We start from the raw sequence: 19,325 nt of genomic DNA, 5'->3' as shown, positions 1-19,325 counted from the left end.
AAATTTTATCAATTTAAGAAATCACGTTATGAGTTTTCTGATATGGACTGCGAATTATCAGCAGTATCAAAAAATTATTCATATATGTATACTTTCATTCATATATGACGTATTGTTATTTAAAACGAAACACGATAATGAATCCGTACGATATATATATATATATATGTATATGTTGACATGCAAGCAAAAGTTGAACAGTATTTAAAAATGGCCGCGATATTGCGTATGGGGCGTTAGAAGCCAGTTTGATAGCTGTCAAAGTAAACTTACGATTGATATACATCGTTGCAACCATCGCGGCGAAACACGTCAATGGCCTGTCTTATTTATAGTAATCTTTCAATCGGGTCTGCCAAATATTTTGACGTAAGACCAGCCGGATGCGATTTCGCATCGCCGAGACAGCACTGCTATAAGAATCGCGGGCACGCAGTTTCGTCGTCCTGATTTGGTTCTATCGGGAACGTAAGATTTTTCTGTCGCTCGCGTATTCTCCAGGTAAATAAAACTAGAAGTGACTAGAAGACTGTTTAACGCGATCGTTGCGGTGAGGGTTAGCGTATCGAGAAACGTTTGCCACGAGAATCGCGGAATCGAATAGTGCATAGTTTTATATTCGTTAACGAAAGAGAAGAGAACGGCGAGATGTCTCCCGGCGTTAACGGCGGTGGTGGTCCCCGCAACACGGGCACCTTGCCGAAAAGCAACCGAAGGAACGATAGAAACCGAGAGCAGTCCGCCGTTAATCAGCGGCTCACAAACCGCTCGGGTTATCACGGCCACCCGCAGCATTTTAACAATTTGGTAAAATCGCCAAGAGAGAAATTAGTTTCTTTATTACTCCCTTTCTCTCTCTCTTTTTTTCCTTCTTATTTTATTATCAGGAGATGTATGTATGTACGTATTCATTAGTAAGATAAAACATACAATGCATTTTTTGTTATTATATATTTGACTTTCTTTAAATAATTATTTTTATCACAAAGTAAAAAGATTATTATTAAATTTATTATTAATTACTATAAATTTTATTTAAATTATTGTTTGTAATTGTTATAATTTATTTTCTTTTTGTTATTGCGTTATAGAATGATATAAAGAAATAATTGTATAATGTATGCACAGAGATTAAAACAGAAATCAGTTTAAGAATTAAAAAATATTTAGCCGCACAAGATGCTTGAAATTTTCTGACAGAGATATGCGATCAAGCTGCTCCTAGCAGTATCAAATTCAATCTATTAATAGGCTATAGAGTAGTGGGGTGTTTCTTGCTCTAAGAATACTCACAAAAGTGGATCCACATTGGTAACAGTAGAGCTACGGGCATTGTTCTAATCACTTTACTTAATTTAATCTTATTTTTGCATTTGCATAAATATTTTATCTATGTAAAGAATTTTCTGTTAGATTCAGTTGAGTTGGCAAGCAGTGGGTGAGCGTGAAAGTGAACCAAGAGTATCAAGAGCAGCAAAGAACAGCAACACGAGATCAGCTTCCTCTCTACTGCCTTCTTCATATTTTACCACATACCAAGACTTATCTGATTGTGGTGAATATATACATACATTTGAGTCTATCTACACATTTTTTCTATAATAATAAATATTATTTGTAATTCCACTCGTTATCATAGCATCACATAGCTCAGCAAGTCAGTGCAATTATAGTGCAGAAGAGTACATACCTTGGCTAAAAATGGTACCACCTATTGAACCTAGAACTCAATCACCACAATTACCACAAGAAAAGCCTTCCAATGTTAATAAGATGGTACTATGCTACATTATTTGTATTTTTAGTGTCTCTTTTGCAAATGATGATTATTGTAATTTTGATTTTGTTATTATATTTCTTAAAGCCTGATAGGAATCAAGTAGAGAGCCGGTTAAATCAGATCAGGGACTATATTAGAATCACTGCAACAATGATGGAATCTCTTGGTCAATCCCCCGATCTTGTAAGTATTACATGTGCAATAATAATATAGTATGTGTGTATGATATTTTTAATATTTTATGTTATAGAATTTTGCTTAAATTATTTTTTAATATTGTAACTATATAAATATTTTATAGCGCGCACAAGTCCAGAAAGAGAAGTTAAATAGAATGGTGGAGGATCTTCAAGATAGCGAGACAAAGCTATCCAAATTATTGGAGCAATATAATCACGGAGTTTCTGATGAGGTTATTAACATTTAATGGTTATTGAAATATTGGCGACAAACTTTGACTTCTTTTTAAATTGAATATTTTATTTGCACAGAATGGCGAAAACGAAAGAGAAGACGTAGATGAACGCGGCGACGCTAATAGAGAGATGCGATTACGGAGAAATATGGAAGATTATCAGAACAAACTCGCACAATTGCAAGAGCAACAAGCTAACTTGATGGGTATGCAAATGCGTGTCAGAGAAAGATTGAATGAGGCACGTCAAGCACAACAAATACTTTTGCAACAAGAGAATCAACAAGAGAATACATCCAATTCGGATACATGGGAAGGCAACCGTGCGTGTCTGCCGGATCCGATTAATGTCGAACAACTTGAATCAGAAACGGCGGTGCTAAGGGGGAAGTTAGCGCAACTTCAAAAAAAAAAGAAGCACATGGATCATCTTGTAGCGGAATTACAAGCCATAGAGACATCTGATAGAGTTAGTTGTGTTAGTTTTATTTTTCATTTTTAATGTGATATAAGTGACAATCACATACTTATAATATACATCTCAAAATTTGCTCCATAATTTTTACATAATATGCAAATATTTTTTTTATCTATTATAATATTTATGAAAGCTGATTACTACTGTGTCTTCTTCTAGAAAAAATATGTATTTATTTCTAACTCATATTTAAGCAAATAACTTGACAGAATTTCATATTTAGTAATTCTGTGTAATATTCACTGAATACTTGAAAATGCTTGGACATTTTATTAAACCACATTATTCTCCTGATTTTACTGGCTCACTACATAGGATATTGCAACAATTTTATATTTGCAAGATGTATATTTAATTTTATGTTTTACATTTACAAATAAGTTGCATTTAATTATTATTCATTATTATTGTATTTGTATTGTCCAGCTTTCTGAAAGCTCAAGAAACACAATTAGAGATAAAGCCGCGGAATTAGAGGCAATGAAAGCACAGCTTGCACATATAAAAGCTCTAATGGAAGACGGTACAAAAATCCGCGATTCTATGGATTCTACTTCTGAGCTTGAACAAGATATTGATGTAAACTGTGAAGGTGCAGCAGACATTGGGATTACTGAAGAGGTGGCAAATGTTTCATTTGAATACCGAAGCGATAGCGACGATGTTGGTCATGGAAAAATTCGAAATTCCGTGCCTACAATTGAAGATATACAGGTAACAAACAGCAATCATAATATTTTTTAACACAATGTGTAAATTGCAACATTTCTTTAGATTGTAACACGAGAACTTAAGGAACAATCGGCTTTGCTTCAAGCCACGCGAGCTGAATTACAACGTTTAAAGCAACCATTATCCGGTGTTACCCATCCTGCTTCTTCGTCCTCCTTTTCATCTTCGAGCCCGCCTCCAGCGCTTATACCTCTAAATGCAAACGAAAAGAAACAGAGTAATAATGTTAGTACGGAGACTCAACCCATGCAAGCTAAAAGACGTCAACTGGAAGATTTTATAAAAAAGGTCCGAATTTCATATTTTTTACACATTCTCTTTTTTTGTTTACATAATCGCAATTATACAACTTCTTTAAAAAAAAATAGGAACAAACACAGCCATCCAATGCGAATCGAGATGTCCAAGTGCCAGATCACAATAGTCAAAGAAGCTCGGGTTCGCAGGCTAGTCATACCAGCACACCTGCAAATATCTGGCCACCTTCTACTGCCACAGGTAAATATTGTTATTATTTGTTATAATAATATTAAAAAAATGTATTTTTATCATGTATGTTTCCTATAGGTGGAGGAGGTTCTAACGAGCAAAGTGTGGATGGCATATCTACATCAGACAATTTATTGGATATTGGTCCACAAATCACTGCTATTGAGAATGGTGGATTTAATAATAATTGGTCAGCTTGTCCTGTACCACCTGCGTCTATCGTAAATCAAGGACAACATGGTAAAATATCAAATTAAAAATAATATTTTAAAACTTTAAAAGATTAAAGAAGGAAATGTTAAGATATGTTTTTTTTTGTTATAGCTTCGGTCGAATATTATCGGCAATTATTATTGGGTTCGCAAGCTCAACAACTGCAAATGATGGGTACGACAGTACAACAGTGTTGTCAGCTTTTGTGGGCGCAGCAACGCGAGTTACAATCCATGCGCGCCGCTATTTCTCAACTGCAATTACAAGTGAGATCGCAAAATGAAGTACCGCAGCGCGTCAACAATGCCGAAAGTCAGGAGGAATATTCTAATCTGAGCCGCAGCGTTCACAATCTCGGCGATACGTTGGACGCGACTTTGCCTCCTAGTTCGTCTTTACCAAATCTTGTGTCACTACCTAATTCTTCAACATTACCGCATACTCCGATAGTTACTTCTAACTCACAACAACAACAGCAGCAACAGTTGAACAATCAAGTACCTCCTGGTAATAGAGCAAACAACTACTGGGACAATTTCCGAAGGTAAAAAAATTGATTTACAAGTCGACACACGAGTATATGCCTCGTCTTTTCTGATATGTTATAAAAGTGTAATGTAGACTTGTAAAAAATTATATTTTATTGCGTATTTACTCTTACTTTTATAGTTAAATTTTTATTTACTCAAATATAAAGAAAGTTTTTTCTGTCTAAAAATCTCTCTCATTAAAAATCTCTCTTCATTACATTTGATTTTTAACATGATTACCATAATAAAGAAAGATAAATATGAAATTAATTAAACTCCAATAATAATCAGTAGAATTCGATAACGATTATTTATGGAAATAATTTTATGTCAGAAATTTGTACTGTATTATTTCATATTTGTCATATTCCATAATATTTCGAAATAGTTTGATCAGATTCGTTGCGCGTTTTTGTTTTCTATTTTTCTGTAAGTCTAATGTATTACATTTAGTAATAAACATCACAATCTCCGTCTTTGTCATTTTCTGTCTTATACTTTTCAATTATCACTACCCTTGTTTAATACTGAGATATTTAAGCACGTATAGCCTATATCATAATTCAGTTAAATAATCCTGTGTGGTTAATACAAACAAAAAAATAAATAAGGAAAACATTTGTTGGTAGGTAATATATAGGTACGTAAAGAAACTTTTCATGATTAGATAGAATATATCATCAATCTAAGTTTTTTCATAACTGACATTAATGTGCATGCAGCGTGACAATAATTGTCTTAACATAGAGATCTTTTTGTGATTTATTTGCGATTGCAAACACAACATTCTGTTCTGCCATTCTAACTTAAAGTTTTGTTTTTCTGTAACAGACAACTTATTTTATGTATTAATATACATTTTTTAAATATAAACTTTGATATTTCAATTTTTACATAAAATTATAAATATAAATTACCTTTCTTAAACCATATCTTTTTTTATTTTCAGTTATTCTCGGCAAAATCTGCTCTCAGGAAACGTGAAAACAATAACTGACTCTCCAGTAGTTATAGCAAATTCAACATGTTCTGCAAACACGACTAACACAAGTGGAAGTAGCGTCAACAGTTCACTGATGTATGGCATATAAATATTATTAGATCGATATTAATATACTTCTTACTACTACGTTCTTTATATAATATTTTTTATTTGATTTTTAAGGAAAGATAAGCGGAATAGAGAACAAGGAAGTGATAATTTACCTTTACCATTAATCGGTGCAGAAGCACAATATTCATTAAACTTACAACTACCGTCAAATCTACAACAGCAAGACAGGGAAAATGCTACTAGTCGTAGTAATATTATAGCAAACGAGATGTCTCAACAAGTTGATAATCTTTGGGAAGAAGCTCATGGGTCTTTTCGATTAGCATCTGCAACGAATGACGATAACATCTTTAATAATCTCAGGTTTGAATCCTTCTTAAGATTTATTATCACAAGATGATTAAGATACATCTATTAATTAAAAAATAGATTGAACATATATAATTATTTTTGTTATTACACAAAAAAATATATATTAGTTTGAGCAATTTATTATGAACAGTTCAGAGATGAAAGAGGCAATCAGTTCGCTCATCGCAGTGAATAAAAGGCGACCCGATTTTCTAATCATTATTTTAAGAGAAATTAAGACTATTAGCGAGGACCACAGACTGCGATCTCACTTGTTAAGATCACTTGCTAAGATCACTACTTTACAGGACACGCGAACATTAAATAATCCATTGGTTAGTATATAATCTGCTCTTGTTATAACGTATGTGCATTTATACAAATTATTCTGCAATAATATTGAATTCTGTAGCTATTAATGACAATTTTATGTAGAACGAGGCACCTGACTTAACTCCAAGTGAAAGTTGTCAGTCTAGCGACGAAGACTCGGATGTCGGTGCAATATTGGGCTTTGGTTTGGAAAATCAATCATCTATGACTGAATTGGGTGCGACATCTCATGTAGACACTGCGTCTTCTCCAGTTTCATCTCAAATACCATTACTAGATCATTTGGAAATATCGGTAAAAATAATATAAAATAAGTACAAAATTCTATTACATGATATATATAAAAACTTCCCATCTAAATTATAATGCAACATTATCAGGGAACATTCTCACTTGACTGTGCAAGTACTCTCCCTACCACTTCTAATGCTAAGCCTGGTTATAATGAGGATTTGGCAGAGGCTGATCAATCGAGGCCTGAATCTTCAGGGAATCAAAAGGTACTACATTTTCTTTTTCTTAATTTTTTTGAAATTAAATAGATGATATAAATCAATATTAAACATGTTTTAGCCTCTTGTTGGCGATGCAAATAATGAGAAAGGGCAAGAAGAAGCAGCATCTTATTCAATTGGTGCAGAAGCAGTTACCCCTGATTTTGAAAGCCTTGCTGCTAAAACTGAAGATGAAAGAGCAGAGGATACTGAACTTGATACATTTCTTACTAGATTACATCATTAATTTCGATATATTTGCATAATATAATTACTTAAAATTATTTTTTTCAATGCAATAGTAAAAAAAGCATATAAAAGAAATGTATCTTGATCACTAATAAGATATTTGTTTATTATTTACAATTACTTCTTCCAATATCAAAAAAATCAACTAATAAATAACTGAAATTGGTAAGATAGCCCAATAGTTATTAAAAAATTAGAAACTTTATCAATATATCACATATAAGTTAAAAAACGCCTAACAATTGTTGACAGCTATAATAAATCTCTAGTCAAGGCGCGTAACCTGTGAAATAAAAACATAACTAATTCAAATAGATCCAATTAAAAAAATGTTAAAGAACATTGCCACACTATACAAACTAAAGTAAATATAATTTATATTGTATTTTATATCATGTTATTATATCTTGGCAAATTTAATTTTGTAAAATTTACAAAAATGTGAATTTTGTAGATACAATGTGCAATTACAATCACAATGTCATTATGTATGTGTATATACACATTGGAGATGTGTTTTACTATAATCTACATTATAAATTATATATATATATATGTGTGTGTGTGTGTGTGTGTGTGTATATACACAATGACACTGTAATTATAATTATGCGTTGTATCTATTTGAATCAAGGAAGAACATTGAAAGATGAAGGAAATTAGAGGCCTAAATTTACAGACAAGACAACCAAAATTTTTTCAGGGAAAACTTCTTATCTTTAACTGCAAAAATAAAATCAAGAAATATATTATATATAAGAAATATATAAAGTGTATGTAAAAAAAGCTCTAATAAGTATATGATACATATTGAACTAAATTTTAAAATAAAATATATTGGAAAACTTTTTTAATAATTGATATTAACATAAATAAGTTGTTATATAGATTATGCCTTGTAATCTTGTCTGATGTGTATTGATTTTCAAAGTGTTATACAATAGATACACACAAAGAAAATCAATTCAATCGGGACATATAGTCACAATGAAAAAAATCGCAAATGTTTGAAAAATAAAATGTTTTCTTTATATTTAAATAATAATTCTCAATAGTGGATCTTTCGCTTTACATTATCGACAATCTAAAGTTTTAATTTTATTATTGATAAAGATTTTCAGCATTGACAATAATTGTGTAAATAAAAAATAAAAATAATTTCTGTTTCTCTTATAGTCGGCACTGGTATCGCAATGTATTGCGCAATTTTCTTAGATTGAACAGAGAGAGAGAGAGAGAGAATATCTAATCAACTTTTAAGCTTGATTCATCTCTCACACATACTACAATTACAGGTTGGAGGATATAGAATTGATATTCTAGCAAATTAATAATTATCGTAAAATCGTTTTCTTTTTTTTTACACCTGTCTTTTATATTGCTACGTTTGAGATATGTTCTATTTTTTTATAGAAATATAAAAAAAGCTCCACTTAATAATCCTCGCCAGAGCACAGGCAGTAAACAGTTCCAGAATTATAGTAAGCTACGGTAAGATTATTGGATGGGATGTAGAATTAAATACAGCCGCGTGTTTTACCATAAAGATGCGGCATTATTTGCTTCTCACTCTACTCGCGCCTCTAACCCCGATGATGTACGACTCCATTTTGAATCCTCTTGTGCGAGTATAAGCATTTTTCTGGAATTGAATTGTTAGAAGTGATCCAGGAAATGTTTTCGAAAAATGTCAGGAGACTGTACCGCTTTAATACAGACATCATTAAGTGCGGTGTACATAAATGCTCGACAATTTCAGACATAACGTCGAAAGAGGCAGTTGGAAATCGTACAAAAGTACAGGTTAGACATGCTCTAATATGCGACTTTTCGCATCCCTAAACGGATCGTCCAAAAGACGTATAAAAAATATTCGAAAGATTACAATCTTATATCTTTCGAATATCTTTGACGTTGTTTGAACATCCCTAATATTTCAGGTTACATATTCTAATCGATATTTGCAAAAAGAAAAACCTGACTCTTAGGTGTATTTACAGAGATTTGACAGATACACATATTGCTAGTTTACAAGATATTTTAAAATAAGGGTTGACAACAATGATTGCTTTCAAATGTTTTTCTTTTTTATTATCACACTTATAATATAATTTACAGTAGGGTCTACCTAGATTAGGTATCTACAATTCTACACAAATATGTATTGATCTCTATACTTAGGGATGGGTACGCGCACTCCGAAAGATGAAGGATAACATCTTTGTTGACATTTCCGATGGATCGAGCTGCGAAATGTTACAAGTTGTTATACCAAAGACTCTTAAACACGATAATGTACGTTACGGGTGTAGTATCAGCGCGGAAGGAGAATTAGGCTTAGCTCCCAGTGGTAAAACCGAATTACGTGCGACTAATGTTCACGTAATCGGTACATGTAATGTCGCAGAAGACGAATATCCTTTTGCACCGAGAAAGAAATATGATCAAGATTATGTCAGACAGTATTTACATTTGAGACCAAGAACACGTAGCTTCTCTAGTTTATTGAGGCTACGTGATCTTGCCACTATAGTAATTAATGATCATTTAAGAGATAGGGGGTTTATAAGTGTACACACACCAATTCTGACATCCAATGATTGCGAAGGTGCGGGTGAAGTGTTTACTGTTAAACCACATTCAAAAGAGATTTTGAAAAATATGAGAAAGGAAGATCAATCAGAAGATGAGATTTATTTCAATACAACTGCTTTTCTTACTGTTTCCGGACAGTTACATTTAGAAGCTGTAGCAAGGTGATTAAATTCTCTCTGATATATATCATCAATATCATATGTCTTTGTATAGTTATGCTAAATTATGGAATACTAATGTACTGCTAGAACTTTTTCAGAGCTCTCACGAAAGTGTACACTTTTGGACCCACATTTAGAGCAGAAAATTCTAAATCGAGATTACATTTGTCAGAATTTTATATGCTAGAAGGAGAGATAGCTTTTATTACGCGTATTGAGGAATTGATAGAGGAAGTTGAGCTTTTAGTAAAAGAAGTTACTAAGCGAATGATTGAAAAGGGAGCTTCAGATTTGTATTCAATTGGTGCCCCTGAACTGCGGTGGGTGAATAAAACATTTGGATGTTTAACATATGAAGAGGCATTTAATGTATTAAATAATCACGCGAATCAGTTGCAACAACCCGTTAAATATGGAGAGGCGTTTTCAAAAGAGCACGAATTATTTTTAGTAGAATATAATGACGGAGTACCAATATTTATTATAAACTGGCCAAAAGACATTAAATCGTTTTATATGAAAGAATGTACTGATGATTCATCTAAGGTGAGCTAATAAGAACAAATAATGTGCAACTTTCAACAAGAAACGTATATTTTTTCTTGAGTAAAAATATCTATTTTATATGAATTTTCTTATAAAAGGTAGCAGCACTGGACCTGTTAGCACCAGAAGTGGGCGAAATGGTAGGAGGCAGTATACGTGAGGATGATTATGGGAAATTAGAGTTAAAACTACCTTCTATGAGAAATCTTTCATGGTATTTAGAGTTACGTAAACATGGGAATGTACCAACAGGTGGTTTTGGAATGGGATTTGAAAGATTCTTGCAATGTGTTTTGGGAATTAATAATATCAAGGACACTGTGCCTTTTCCCAGATGGCCGCACAATTGCAATTTATGAATAAAGATTTCAGGGCTGTTGTATTTTATTTAATTTATCCCTATTGAAAACAAATGTGGCTGTATATTAATATAGCACATTTAAGTAATAATTTTTTGGATGGAAAAACAATGTCGAATATGTTTCTAAAAGTTAGTCTTCTTTTTTTAAATTATCTTAAAAATGCAATTTTATTGAAATAATTACTTGAAATGAATGTAATTGAGAGATAATCAAATTTCCTCTTAATATTTTTTAAATAGAATCTTGAAGGGTAAAAATCAATAACAACCATTTAATCTTGAATGCATAGTTTATTGAATATGAAGACATTATAACAACAAAAGATTAACTTTTTATTAATGTCTTTATTGTGTTTGAAGTGTCTTACGAATTCAAATTCAGGCCTTAAATATAGTTTTGAAATTATAAGTATCATAAAGGATATTGTAGAAAGGTTAATTAAAAAGGAAGTCAAACCTGTAGTAAATAAGTCTTCTTTTATACAACAAAATAATGTTCTCTAATAGAGTAATAGTAGTCATTTTCCTTATCCAGTATCGTCGTCATTGTTTTTCCGTTGGTGATTTGTGTATATATTTTACAACTCATCTATCACATTATTTGTACATCTTAAAATGAATCAGGCAATCGTTATTTCGTATAACGAACTTATTGGGTGTATTCGTTTTTAAGGGTTTGTCGTGTTTCGTACAAGTACAATTGTACTTGAAGTTTCCAGAGTGCAAATCATCATCAAACTTTTACACAAGTATAAATGGTATACTTGAAGTTTTCAGTGAGCATAAATTATCAAATTTGCAATAATTCTCCCATCACAAAACACGATTTTACTTAAAATACACTCACTCGCGCGGGAATGCTCTACTATATCTTTCTAAATTACATAAAATATATACAGTTCTGCGCTTCTTTTTCTTTTTGCATTCATCAAAATGTTAATACTTAAGGTACACTCACACGTACTTACACGCATTTTACACATTTTTAACTTGTACGACGTAACGTTTATTCCGGTACTAATTATATAAAAGTAAAGGATCTTTTATCGTATTTCTAAGTAAATCGTGCATAAAATCTATATAATAAATTTAAACTAATTTGCAAAGTTAATTTAAATTTGTTTACAGATCAATTATCAATAAATTTAGACAGAACCTTTACACAGAAACACCAAGATATTGGTATAATGTCTAATACATTGCTATTTTGTCTTTGTAAGATATTACAAAATATCTTACAAAGATAAAATACCAGTGTATTAAACAAAGATTGAAAAACATTGTATAAGGATGATATTATCATGTCGTACAAGTTGCACAAAATTACGATGTACAAGGTATAAATAAGCTTAGAAATACATCTTATGATCTAAATGTAAATCTAGCACTTTATACACTTGTATCATTTGAATTCATAGAAACTTACTTGATGAAGTTTTGTACACATATTATTTACATAATAGAGCAGAGTCCCGACAACTCCTGCCCTTTCTCCACAGGAGGTAAATTTGATAGCTTTCTACCCTGTAAACTGGGTTTAATAGAAGCTGGTACTAACGGTTGTTCCGCATTTTCCTCTACAGGCGTCTCGACCTTCCGATTCTTTATTACTGTTAAGTGGTTTAGTGATATTGATCTTAATCCGCGATGGAGCTGCTGGTACAAGTGCTGGTGTCGAGTCTAATTCTACATTTCCATCAATGGAACTTTTCACTGCAGCGTATGTCGTATCTACGGTACCCGATTCATTCACAATTTGTTCGGGATCTAATGGAAATAAAATATTATAAAATCGTCTGTATGTGTGTGTGAAATAGAAAATTTCTTTATAGTAACTTAAGATGGATAAAGATGGATACCAAATATACCTAGTTCGGGTTCGGGTTCAGGATCCATAGGTTCCTCTTTAATCTGGTGATCCAGTTTATCCAGGAAAGCGAACATTTCGCTATTATCTTCTTCACCAATGTCGTCCAATGGCTCCTCTTTAATCTTAATATTTTCGAACGGTGTGATTACACCTTCGCCCGGAGATTTCTCTTCTTCATTCATCATAGGCGCGTTTACCTCAGTGTCTGCTGTAACTGTACTTTCTTCGGCATCTTCCGTCTTTTCTTTATCTTCTGTTTCGTCTTGCGTAATTTCAGAATTCTCTATATCAGCAGGTTTTTCTTTAGTTTCCAATGTAGCAGTCTCTAAGGGACTTTCTTCTATTTGTTCTAAATTTTCCGTAAGTTCAAGTTCCTTATTCGACATTTCTACATTGGATTTCTCCTGTTTAAATTCATCTCCGGGCTTTTCTTCGGAACACTCTATTTTACCTTCCTCGATTTCCGAGACTGCCTCCTCAAGTGCCAAGGCAGTTTTTTCCAATGCTCTCTAAAGTTTCAACAATAAATCAGAATTACAAATCATTATAATTTTACTGACTTAATGATGATAGTGACAATAAAAATAGGATTAATCTGTTCTGTAACAATCGCATAATAGAAAGTTTGAGTTTACCTTCATTATGATTTACATTATAATTGATTAGTGCAAGTGAGAACAATTACATAATTAAATGTAAACAAAGATAATTTATGAAAAATATTCATTGTCAATTTTTTTTCTTTTTTAGATGCATTGTTCTTGTGCTTGTACACATACATATCTATTTATTATAGAGTAAAACATAGTATATAACATATATAAGAAGATAAATGAAATTAATTTCTTGTATACATTATAAACAGATATGTATGAACGGAAACAAATGTGCCATAAATATGAATTAATGAATCACGTACCACTAGACTTTTTTCCTATTTTTGTAAGAATGCAACAAACGGAAATTTCGTTAATGAAATATAATATCAACGTATCAGTCGACAAAATTTAAACTTACATATCCAGAAGAATAGAGAGAGAAACCAACCTTGTAATCTTCCAGACAGAGTGGATGATAATTCCTTTTTTCATAATTAACTGCTGGTCTCAAATGCCACTCTTCTTTTTCCTCGTTATAAAACTGTTCGAATGCGTCGTGGCATACCTGGCATCGTGAATCTTCGTCGCTGCCAGTCGGTACGCTGGGCTGCAATGTTTCCTGAGGCGTGTCATCAGTAGCCATGCCTTCCGTTTCCGCCGTCTGTTTTTCAGTCTCGAACCAACTTTGAACTAAAGGAAAAAAAGATGAAAAAAAAATCACGGATCTCTATAGATTTAAAAGTGAGGAAGATATTGAGTCAAAATCATTTGATTCAACACATGATTTTTGATGGCTCCAAAGACTTAGTTTGCTCCAATATCTTCTTGTTCGCCTAAATATCATTGTGTATAATTCAATTAATTAGACATTAAGTTCAACTTGATGTCTTTAAATGATATATCTATCCTACATTAATGAGCAACTTTACCACATATAATAACATGAACCACACACACATAGCCAAACATACATATCTCATAATAACCACTCTCACTTGCTTACTTATCTCTCCTCTAATACATTGCTGTCTATGTTTGAAATAATATTTTATCATAATAATTAGACATAAGCGTTTATGAATGATTAAAATCATTTGTTTAATAAATCACTAAAAACACTATAGTTGTAAAACGGAAGAATTATCTCTTTATATCGCGCAACCAAAAAAAAAAGATACAGACCTCTATCCTCCAAATCTTCAATTTCTTCGAACTGTATCCAATCACTAATATCGTAATACCATGGCCGAGAATGCGCTTTTCTTGCGGAGTCTCGTTCGCGCCTGTTTTGTCTGAAATGCCAATCTAAATGGTGGCTATATCGAGTAGCCAATTCAGGTGCAAATCTTGCACCGCAGGAGCTGCATTGCATACCGCTGTACAATGCTGCGGCGATAGCTGGTTGTTTGCTATAAAAAAATCGGTGTTTGATATTTAACATTTCATTTTGTCTTATTCTGAATAGACAGTATACTCTGAAAGACGAATGTGATATTGATAAATGTGTGATGACTTACATTTTAAGAGTCTCTGGTTTATCGAAGGAGACTGGACTAATTTCGGATTCTTTCTTTTCTTCTTCCTCCTGTTTCTTTTGTTCCATGAGACTGGGAACAATGCCAGTTTCGACCAGTCTTTGGAACAATTCATTCATGTTCAGCGGCAATGTCGGTGCTGGTGCTGGCGGATTTTCCACGGGTTCGGCTTCATAAGATAAACCGGATGACGGCGCCATTGCTGATGGTAAAACTGACGACAATATATCTAATTGCAAATCTGAAAAATTGATAATATTATGGAGGTGAGTATTATGTTAAATGGGAAGAATTATAATAATACAAAATAAGAATACACAAAGAATATGTGATAAATTAATTTTTTACCTGGTTTTGAAGTCGAGGTGAAATCTGAACCATCTTGTGACGTAGATTCGTGTTCTACAACCGGCAATTGGCTTGGTGTAGGTGCAGCATCCACTTTCGGTTTTTGAGCCGTCGTTGGTGGCGACTCAGTAGGACTCTCACCTTTCATTCCAGTGATCTTAACATGACCAGCACGGACGCCTCTGGGTAACACTGAAAACCTGATGAAATGCTTTTTGTCTCTGACAATAATAGGCTTAGGTAATCCCCCAAATTCGACTTTGAACGGTCGTCCATTCAGAAGAACCGTTTGCAACGCATCTGTAAATTCCAGCGTATGAGGTTTTCCCTCAATTTCAAATCTATAAAAAGCAATGTATAATTATATAAGTACATTTGTTATTTAATTCCTCGAATAATTCGTGTACATTATAGAAAATTGTACTTACATTTGCGGTTTCGCGTCCAAAAATACTGGCACCATATTTCGCGCGTTGATGATAAGATTAATTTTCGCTACCACGAGATCCGTTCTCTTCACGGTACCGATCTTGACTTGTGGAGGAGGACCCTCCAGTTTTACACTAACTGTTTTACCGCCGAGTTCGATCGTTATGGGCATACCGCCGAAGTAACACTCGTACCAACGATCGTCGACGTACAATTCACGAGTAGGTGCACCTAGTTTGATTCTAAAAAGATAAAATTTACAATATTATTATTTTTATCGTTGGAATACTTAGAATTTAGTTCACATTTAATTCTCGAAAATTAGGACATAACATACCTATGGATTTCTCCCTCGTACATAAACTCCTTGTATTGGTCGTTAAATGCACATGTAATAGTGTCTTTGTCGTCGATTAATATTCTTCTTATGCCGTCCTGGAAACCGATCTCTCGCGGATCGTCCCAATTCATGAACACTACACCTGTCTGTCCGTAATATCGAATTTCACGCGGTATATTGTCGATGTTTATGGATTTCATGGTATCTCTCGCTATCTCGGTCAACAATTTTTGATCTGGTGGCGGCAATTCACGACTATGCGATCCCGAGTTTTTCACCGTTGTGCCGCCGTAACTTTGATCGTTATCATCGTGGTCGTATTTAGTGGATGCGTTCGGCGATAAATTTCTACCAGATGCTAAAGGTGGTATATTTGAATTCGTCATGAGATTCGTCATTGGCCCGTTGTTCATCATCATCGCGGGATGACATCCCATTGCCATAGGAGAATTTGGCATGGGTCCCATCGGTCCCATCGGACCGTTTGGCAAAAGATTCGACATGATCGGACCGTTAGGACCTATCGGACCACCCATCATACCGGGTCCTAACCGCGGATTGGGTCCCATATTGTGATTGAAGCCGCCGTGATACTGGTAATCTGGTCTCATCGGTCCAAAGTGTCGCGGATTTTGCCAAGGCCCAATCGGTCTTATGTCCGGATTAAAGTGTCCTTGCGGTCCGCCATACGGTGGTCCCGGTGGATGTGCCCACGGTTGTTGCCACGGCTGATTCTGCCATCTCGGGCCATTAGGATTTCGCGGTATCGGATGCTCCTTGTTCCGTATCATCTCCTTGTCGTTGGACGGACTGAATGTCGCAGTGCGATCTCCGGTACCGGACACGATATCCATATTAATACCTTTCTCCCATATTACAGTGCCACCTTCTTTCTCTTTACGCTGTGCGGCTCGCAATTTTCGATCCTCGCTCATGTGCAACACTTCCTGTATCAAGGTGTTATATTGCGTTTTAGTAATCGATCCTTGGTTTAATTGTTCAGCGGCTTGCTTCATTATAATTTCGATATTTCTATCGTCGTTTCTCTCAGGCTTATCATTCTCCCGACCTCGACGCCCTGATCTGGCATCTTGTTCTTCGTTCGATAATGTTCTTCTTCTCTCTTTAGGATCATCCGGAAGCTTGTTATAGAGCCTGAGACGACCCAGTCTGTCCCTGTTACGATCCCTCTCGCGTTTATCATCGGCGTTGTTAACTTGCTTATCTCTCTCATTTTTTGGTGGCGTTTTCAACTTCGCCCAGCTATCTTTCCCGTCCTCCCCGGAAATTACGGGCGGTGGAGGCGTCGGAGGACGACCGGCTTTAGGATGGGTCAGTGTACGCAGATCTACGTCTTCATTACCAAATAGTCTGTAAAGTTAAAAAAGATTATATATATAATTCACGGATTATTTATTGTACGCACAAGATTTATAAAGCAAACCACACTCAATAATACAAGTATAATAACACATACGCATCAAACTTTTCAGCCTTAGTTTTCTTAGCTGGAGATGATTCTATATCTTCGCTGCGTCTTTTACTAGTGTTAACAGGTGGTAATACTCGTAGATCTAAATCCTCTTCTGGAAAAGAATTCAAGATAGAGTAACTTGTGTGAGATAAATTTGTTGTGTAATATATTACCTTAAAATATTACCTTTAATATCCTTAATATTAACTTAATGTTATTTAATATATGTCCCCCTAATTTTTTCACTTTAGAATTAGATTTTTAGAAAATGTTCTCCAAATGAAAAAATGCATTAATAGATTTTTTACCAAAATTATTGAAATTATATAATTACAAACAAAGAACTTGACGCAAAAAAAATAAGTTGAAAATATTATACTTTTTTTTAAAGATATCACCTGCTATAGTCTTGCAATTGCTACCAGAGACGAGGCAAACATTGTAGTCACCTTTATGAGAAAATATTCAAGACAGAATTTTTAGCAATAACTAAAGAAAGCATGTATGTGAAAATTTTCAATATGCTCGCATGCAAAATTGAAACAGATGATAAGAGATGTTCATGAATAGTGTATTACGACGATGTGTTATGTATATAGAAATATAAGTATATTTTTTGTTAAACGCTCTTGTCGACTCACTCTTTTCGGGTATGGAAACAGTAGTGCCAGGTAGAGACAGTGATGCTCTGAGATCTTCATCTTTACTAGAGGATTCCAATGTTGGCTCGGCAGCGATTTGAGCATTTCCAGCACTGGCTGGGGAACGTTCCGGACTAAGACTGTCATCTTTATTTCGTCTTACATAATTTCTCTGTCTAGCATTCGGTCTGATTTCTTTGAATGCTGGTGGATGAGGAGGAGATACTATCAGCGAACCAGATTGCTCCTCCTCAGTAACACCACCAGAACTGCTCAAACTTGAACTCGATTTTATATCATTACGCCTGGGAATTCTATATGGGGGACTTGGACTACGTTTTCTGGATTTTGTATTCTTCTTGCGGTTTTTAGAGGCTTGGAAGGAGGATTGTGGAGAAGTACGTGAGGACGGTGAACTGTCTCCGTTGTCTTTCTCACGAGATTTTGACCTAACTGGACTAGAGTCTCTGTCGACTTTCTGAATCTTACTTGGACAGATCTGCGGCTGTTTAGATCGCGACTTATTCCCTACTTTCCTATGCGAGGATTTAGAGGAAGTGGAAGATTTATCGGCTGTCGAAGACGAAGAACCGCGTAACGAGTTCGAGCTCTTCGAGTCTTTCGACTTGTTGGAGTCACCACCTCCACTTCCTCGATTGCTCGCTGACAATATTGAAGACGAACTATTATTGCAAACCGATAAACCTTGACCGATTTTGGAGCTGTTTAGGTTACCACTACTATTACTAGTCAATCGAGGGTCTTTCTTTTGACTTGTTCGATGCGAGACAGCATCTTTATTTATATTACCACTAAAAGTTTTATTATTACTATTGTTCAGATTCGTATCAGCATGATTGTTATTAATAACGTTTAATAACGTCGGATTATCGGAACCGGCGGGACTCGCCGGAGGCTTGTTGACAGTGCTAGTTACAGCCGATTTCGAAGGTAACTGCTGCTTTAATTGGTTTGAGGTTACAATTGTATTTGCGACTGGCTGCGTTTGACCTTCACTCCGTGATTCTTTCGGACTGGTCGTACCCGGTCGTTGTCGTGGATCTATTGTTGGTACTGTTGTCACATCCTGAACAGCAGGAGTGGGTTTCAAACGTGGATCTCGTGAGACTGGCTTAGCTGACGCTACTGCTATACTACTAGCTGGTGCAATTCGTGGACCGCTGTTTGCTCCTGCATTCTTTAAAAGTGACGCAGCTGCTGCAGGGAACTAAACAAAATAATTTAATAATTAATCATAACAGCTGATATCCAGTAAATGGATAATTGTTGTGTTTATATATATATATA

The 19,325-nt window shown here is 34.4% G+C and overlaps 3 protein-coding genes across 6 annotated transcripts in view; 2 read left to right on the top strand and 1 right to left on the bottom strand.

Moving 5' to 3' along the window:
• Window positions 1-201: 201 nt before the first annotated feature.
• LOC115242535 lies at window positions 202-8,138 on the top strand. 4 transcript variants are annotated; one of them, XM_029818920.1, is made up of 17 exons: window positions 202-807; window positions 1,420-1,555; window positions 1,640-1,776; window positions 1,865-1,963; window positions 2,082-2,192; window positions 2,272-2,673; window positions 3,100-3,387; window positions 3,448-3,693; window positions 3,774-3,903; window positions 3,973-4,134; window positions 4,219-4,651; window positions 5,587-5,715; window positions 5,803-6,054; window positions 6,194-6,377; window positions 6,478-6,669; window positions 6,756-6,875; window positions 6,949-8,138. In XM_029818920.1, exons 1-17 carry the CDS (start codon window positions 649-651, stop codon window positions 7,114-7,116), a joined length of 3,348 nt encoding a protein of 1,115 aa, XP_029674780.1. In that variant the 5' UTR covers window positions 202-648; the 3' UTR covers window positions 7,117-8,138. The 4 variants fall into 4 exon arrangements, with proteins under 4 accessions (XP_029674780.1, XP_029674782.1, XP_029674779.1 ...); XM_029818922.1 differs by having other exon boundaries at window positions 202-501; window positions 1,414-1,555; window positions 6,949-8,135; XM_029818919.1 differs by having other exon boundaries at window positions 1,414-1,555; window positions 6,949-8,135.
• A 145-nt stretch (window positions 8,139-8,283) lies between these two features.
• LOC115242536 (probable asparagine--tRNA ligase, mitochondrial) lies at window positions 8,284-11,397 on the top strand. The gene is made up of 5 exons (XM_029818923.1): window positions 8,284-8,413; window positions 8,532-8,921; window positions 9,300-9,874; window positions 9,973-10,420; window positions 10,519-11,397. Exons 2-5 carry the CDS (start codon window positions 8,793-8,795, stop codon window positions 10,777-10,779), a joined length of 1,413 nt encoding a protein of 470 aa, XP_029674783.1. The 5' UTR covers window positions 8,284-8,413; window positions 8,532-8,792; the 3' UTR covers window positions 10,780-11,397.
• LOC115242534 overlaps window positions 11,057-19,325 on the bottom strand; it is a 13,794-nt gene continuing 5,525 nt past the window's right edge. Inside the window, 13 exon segments of the mRNA XM_029818917.1 lie at window positions 11,057-12,375; window positions 12,377-12,548; window positions 12,650-13,160; window positions 13,571-13,585; window positions 13,699-13,940; window positions 14,433-14,659; window positions 14,768-15,026; window positions 15,134-15,474; window positions 15,562-15,804; window positions 15,900-17,273; window positions 17,380-17,488; window positions 17,775-17,825; window positions 18,018-19,245. Of these exon segments, the coding sequence (XP_029674777.1) occupies window positions 12,234-12,375; window positions 12,377-12,548; window positions 12,650-13,160; window positions 13,571-13,585; window positions 13,699-13,940; window positions 14,433-14,659; window positions 14,768-15,026; window positions 15,134-15,474; window positions 15,562-15,804; window positions 15,900-17,273; window positions 17,380-17,488; window positions 17,775-17,825; window positions 18,018-19,245 (4,914 nt within the window). The 3' untranslated portion in view covers window positions 11,057-12,233.

Source organism: Formica exsecta, unplaced genomic scaffold (genome assembly GCF_003651465.1).
Source record: "Formica exsecta isolate Colony F162 unplaced genomic scaffold, ASM365146v1 scaffold60, whole genome shotgun sequence".
NCBI lineage: Eukaryota > Metazoa > Arthropoda > Insecta > Hymenoptera > Formicidae > Formica > Formica exsecta.
The sequence above is the reverse complement of the archived record's forward strand: the minus strand, read 5'-3'. Positions and strand labels throughout refer to the sequence as shown.

Excerpts from the sequence above, each read along its gene's own strand:
- LOC115242536 (XM_029818923.1), top strand. The coding sequence starts at position 8,793 with ATGTTTTCGAAAAATGTCAGGAGACTGTACCGCTTTAATACAGACATC. Across the intron at positions 8,922-9,299 it reads GAAATCGTACAAAAGTACAG|GGATGGGTACGCGCACTCCG; the intron begins GTTAGACATGCT and ends CTCTATACTTAG. Across the intron at positions 9,875-9,972 it reads CATTTAGAAGCTGTAGCAAG|AGCTCTCACGAAAGTGTACA; the intron begins GTGATTAAATTC and ends GAACTTTTTCAG.
- LOC115242535 (XM_029818919.1), top strand. The coding sequence starts at position 649 with ATGTCTCCCGGCGTTAACGGCGGTGGTGGTCCCCGCAACACGGGCACC. Across the intron at positions 4,135-4,218 it reads CGTAAATCAAGGACAACATG|CTTCGGTCGAATATTATCGG; the intron begins GTAAAATATCAA and ends TTTTTGTTATAG. Across the intron at positions 5,716-5,802 it reads AGCGTCAACAGTTCACTGAT|GAAAGATAAGCGGAATAGAG; the intron begins GTATGGCATATA and ends TTGATTTTTAAG.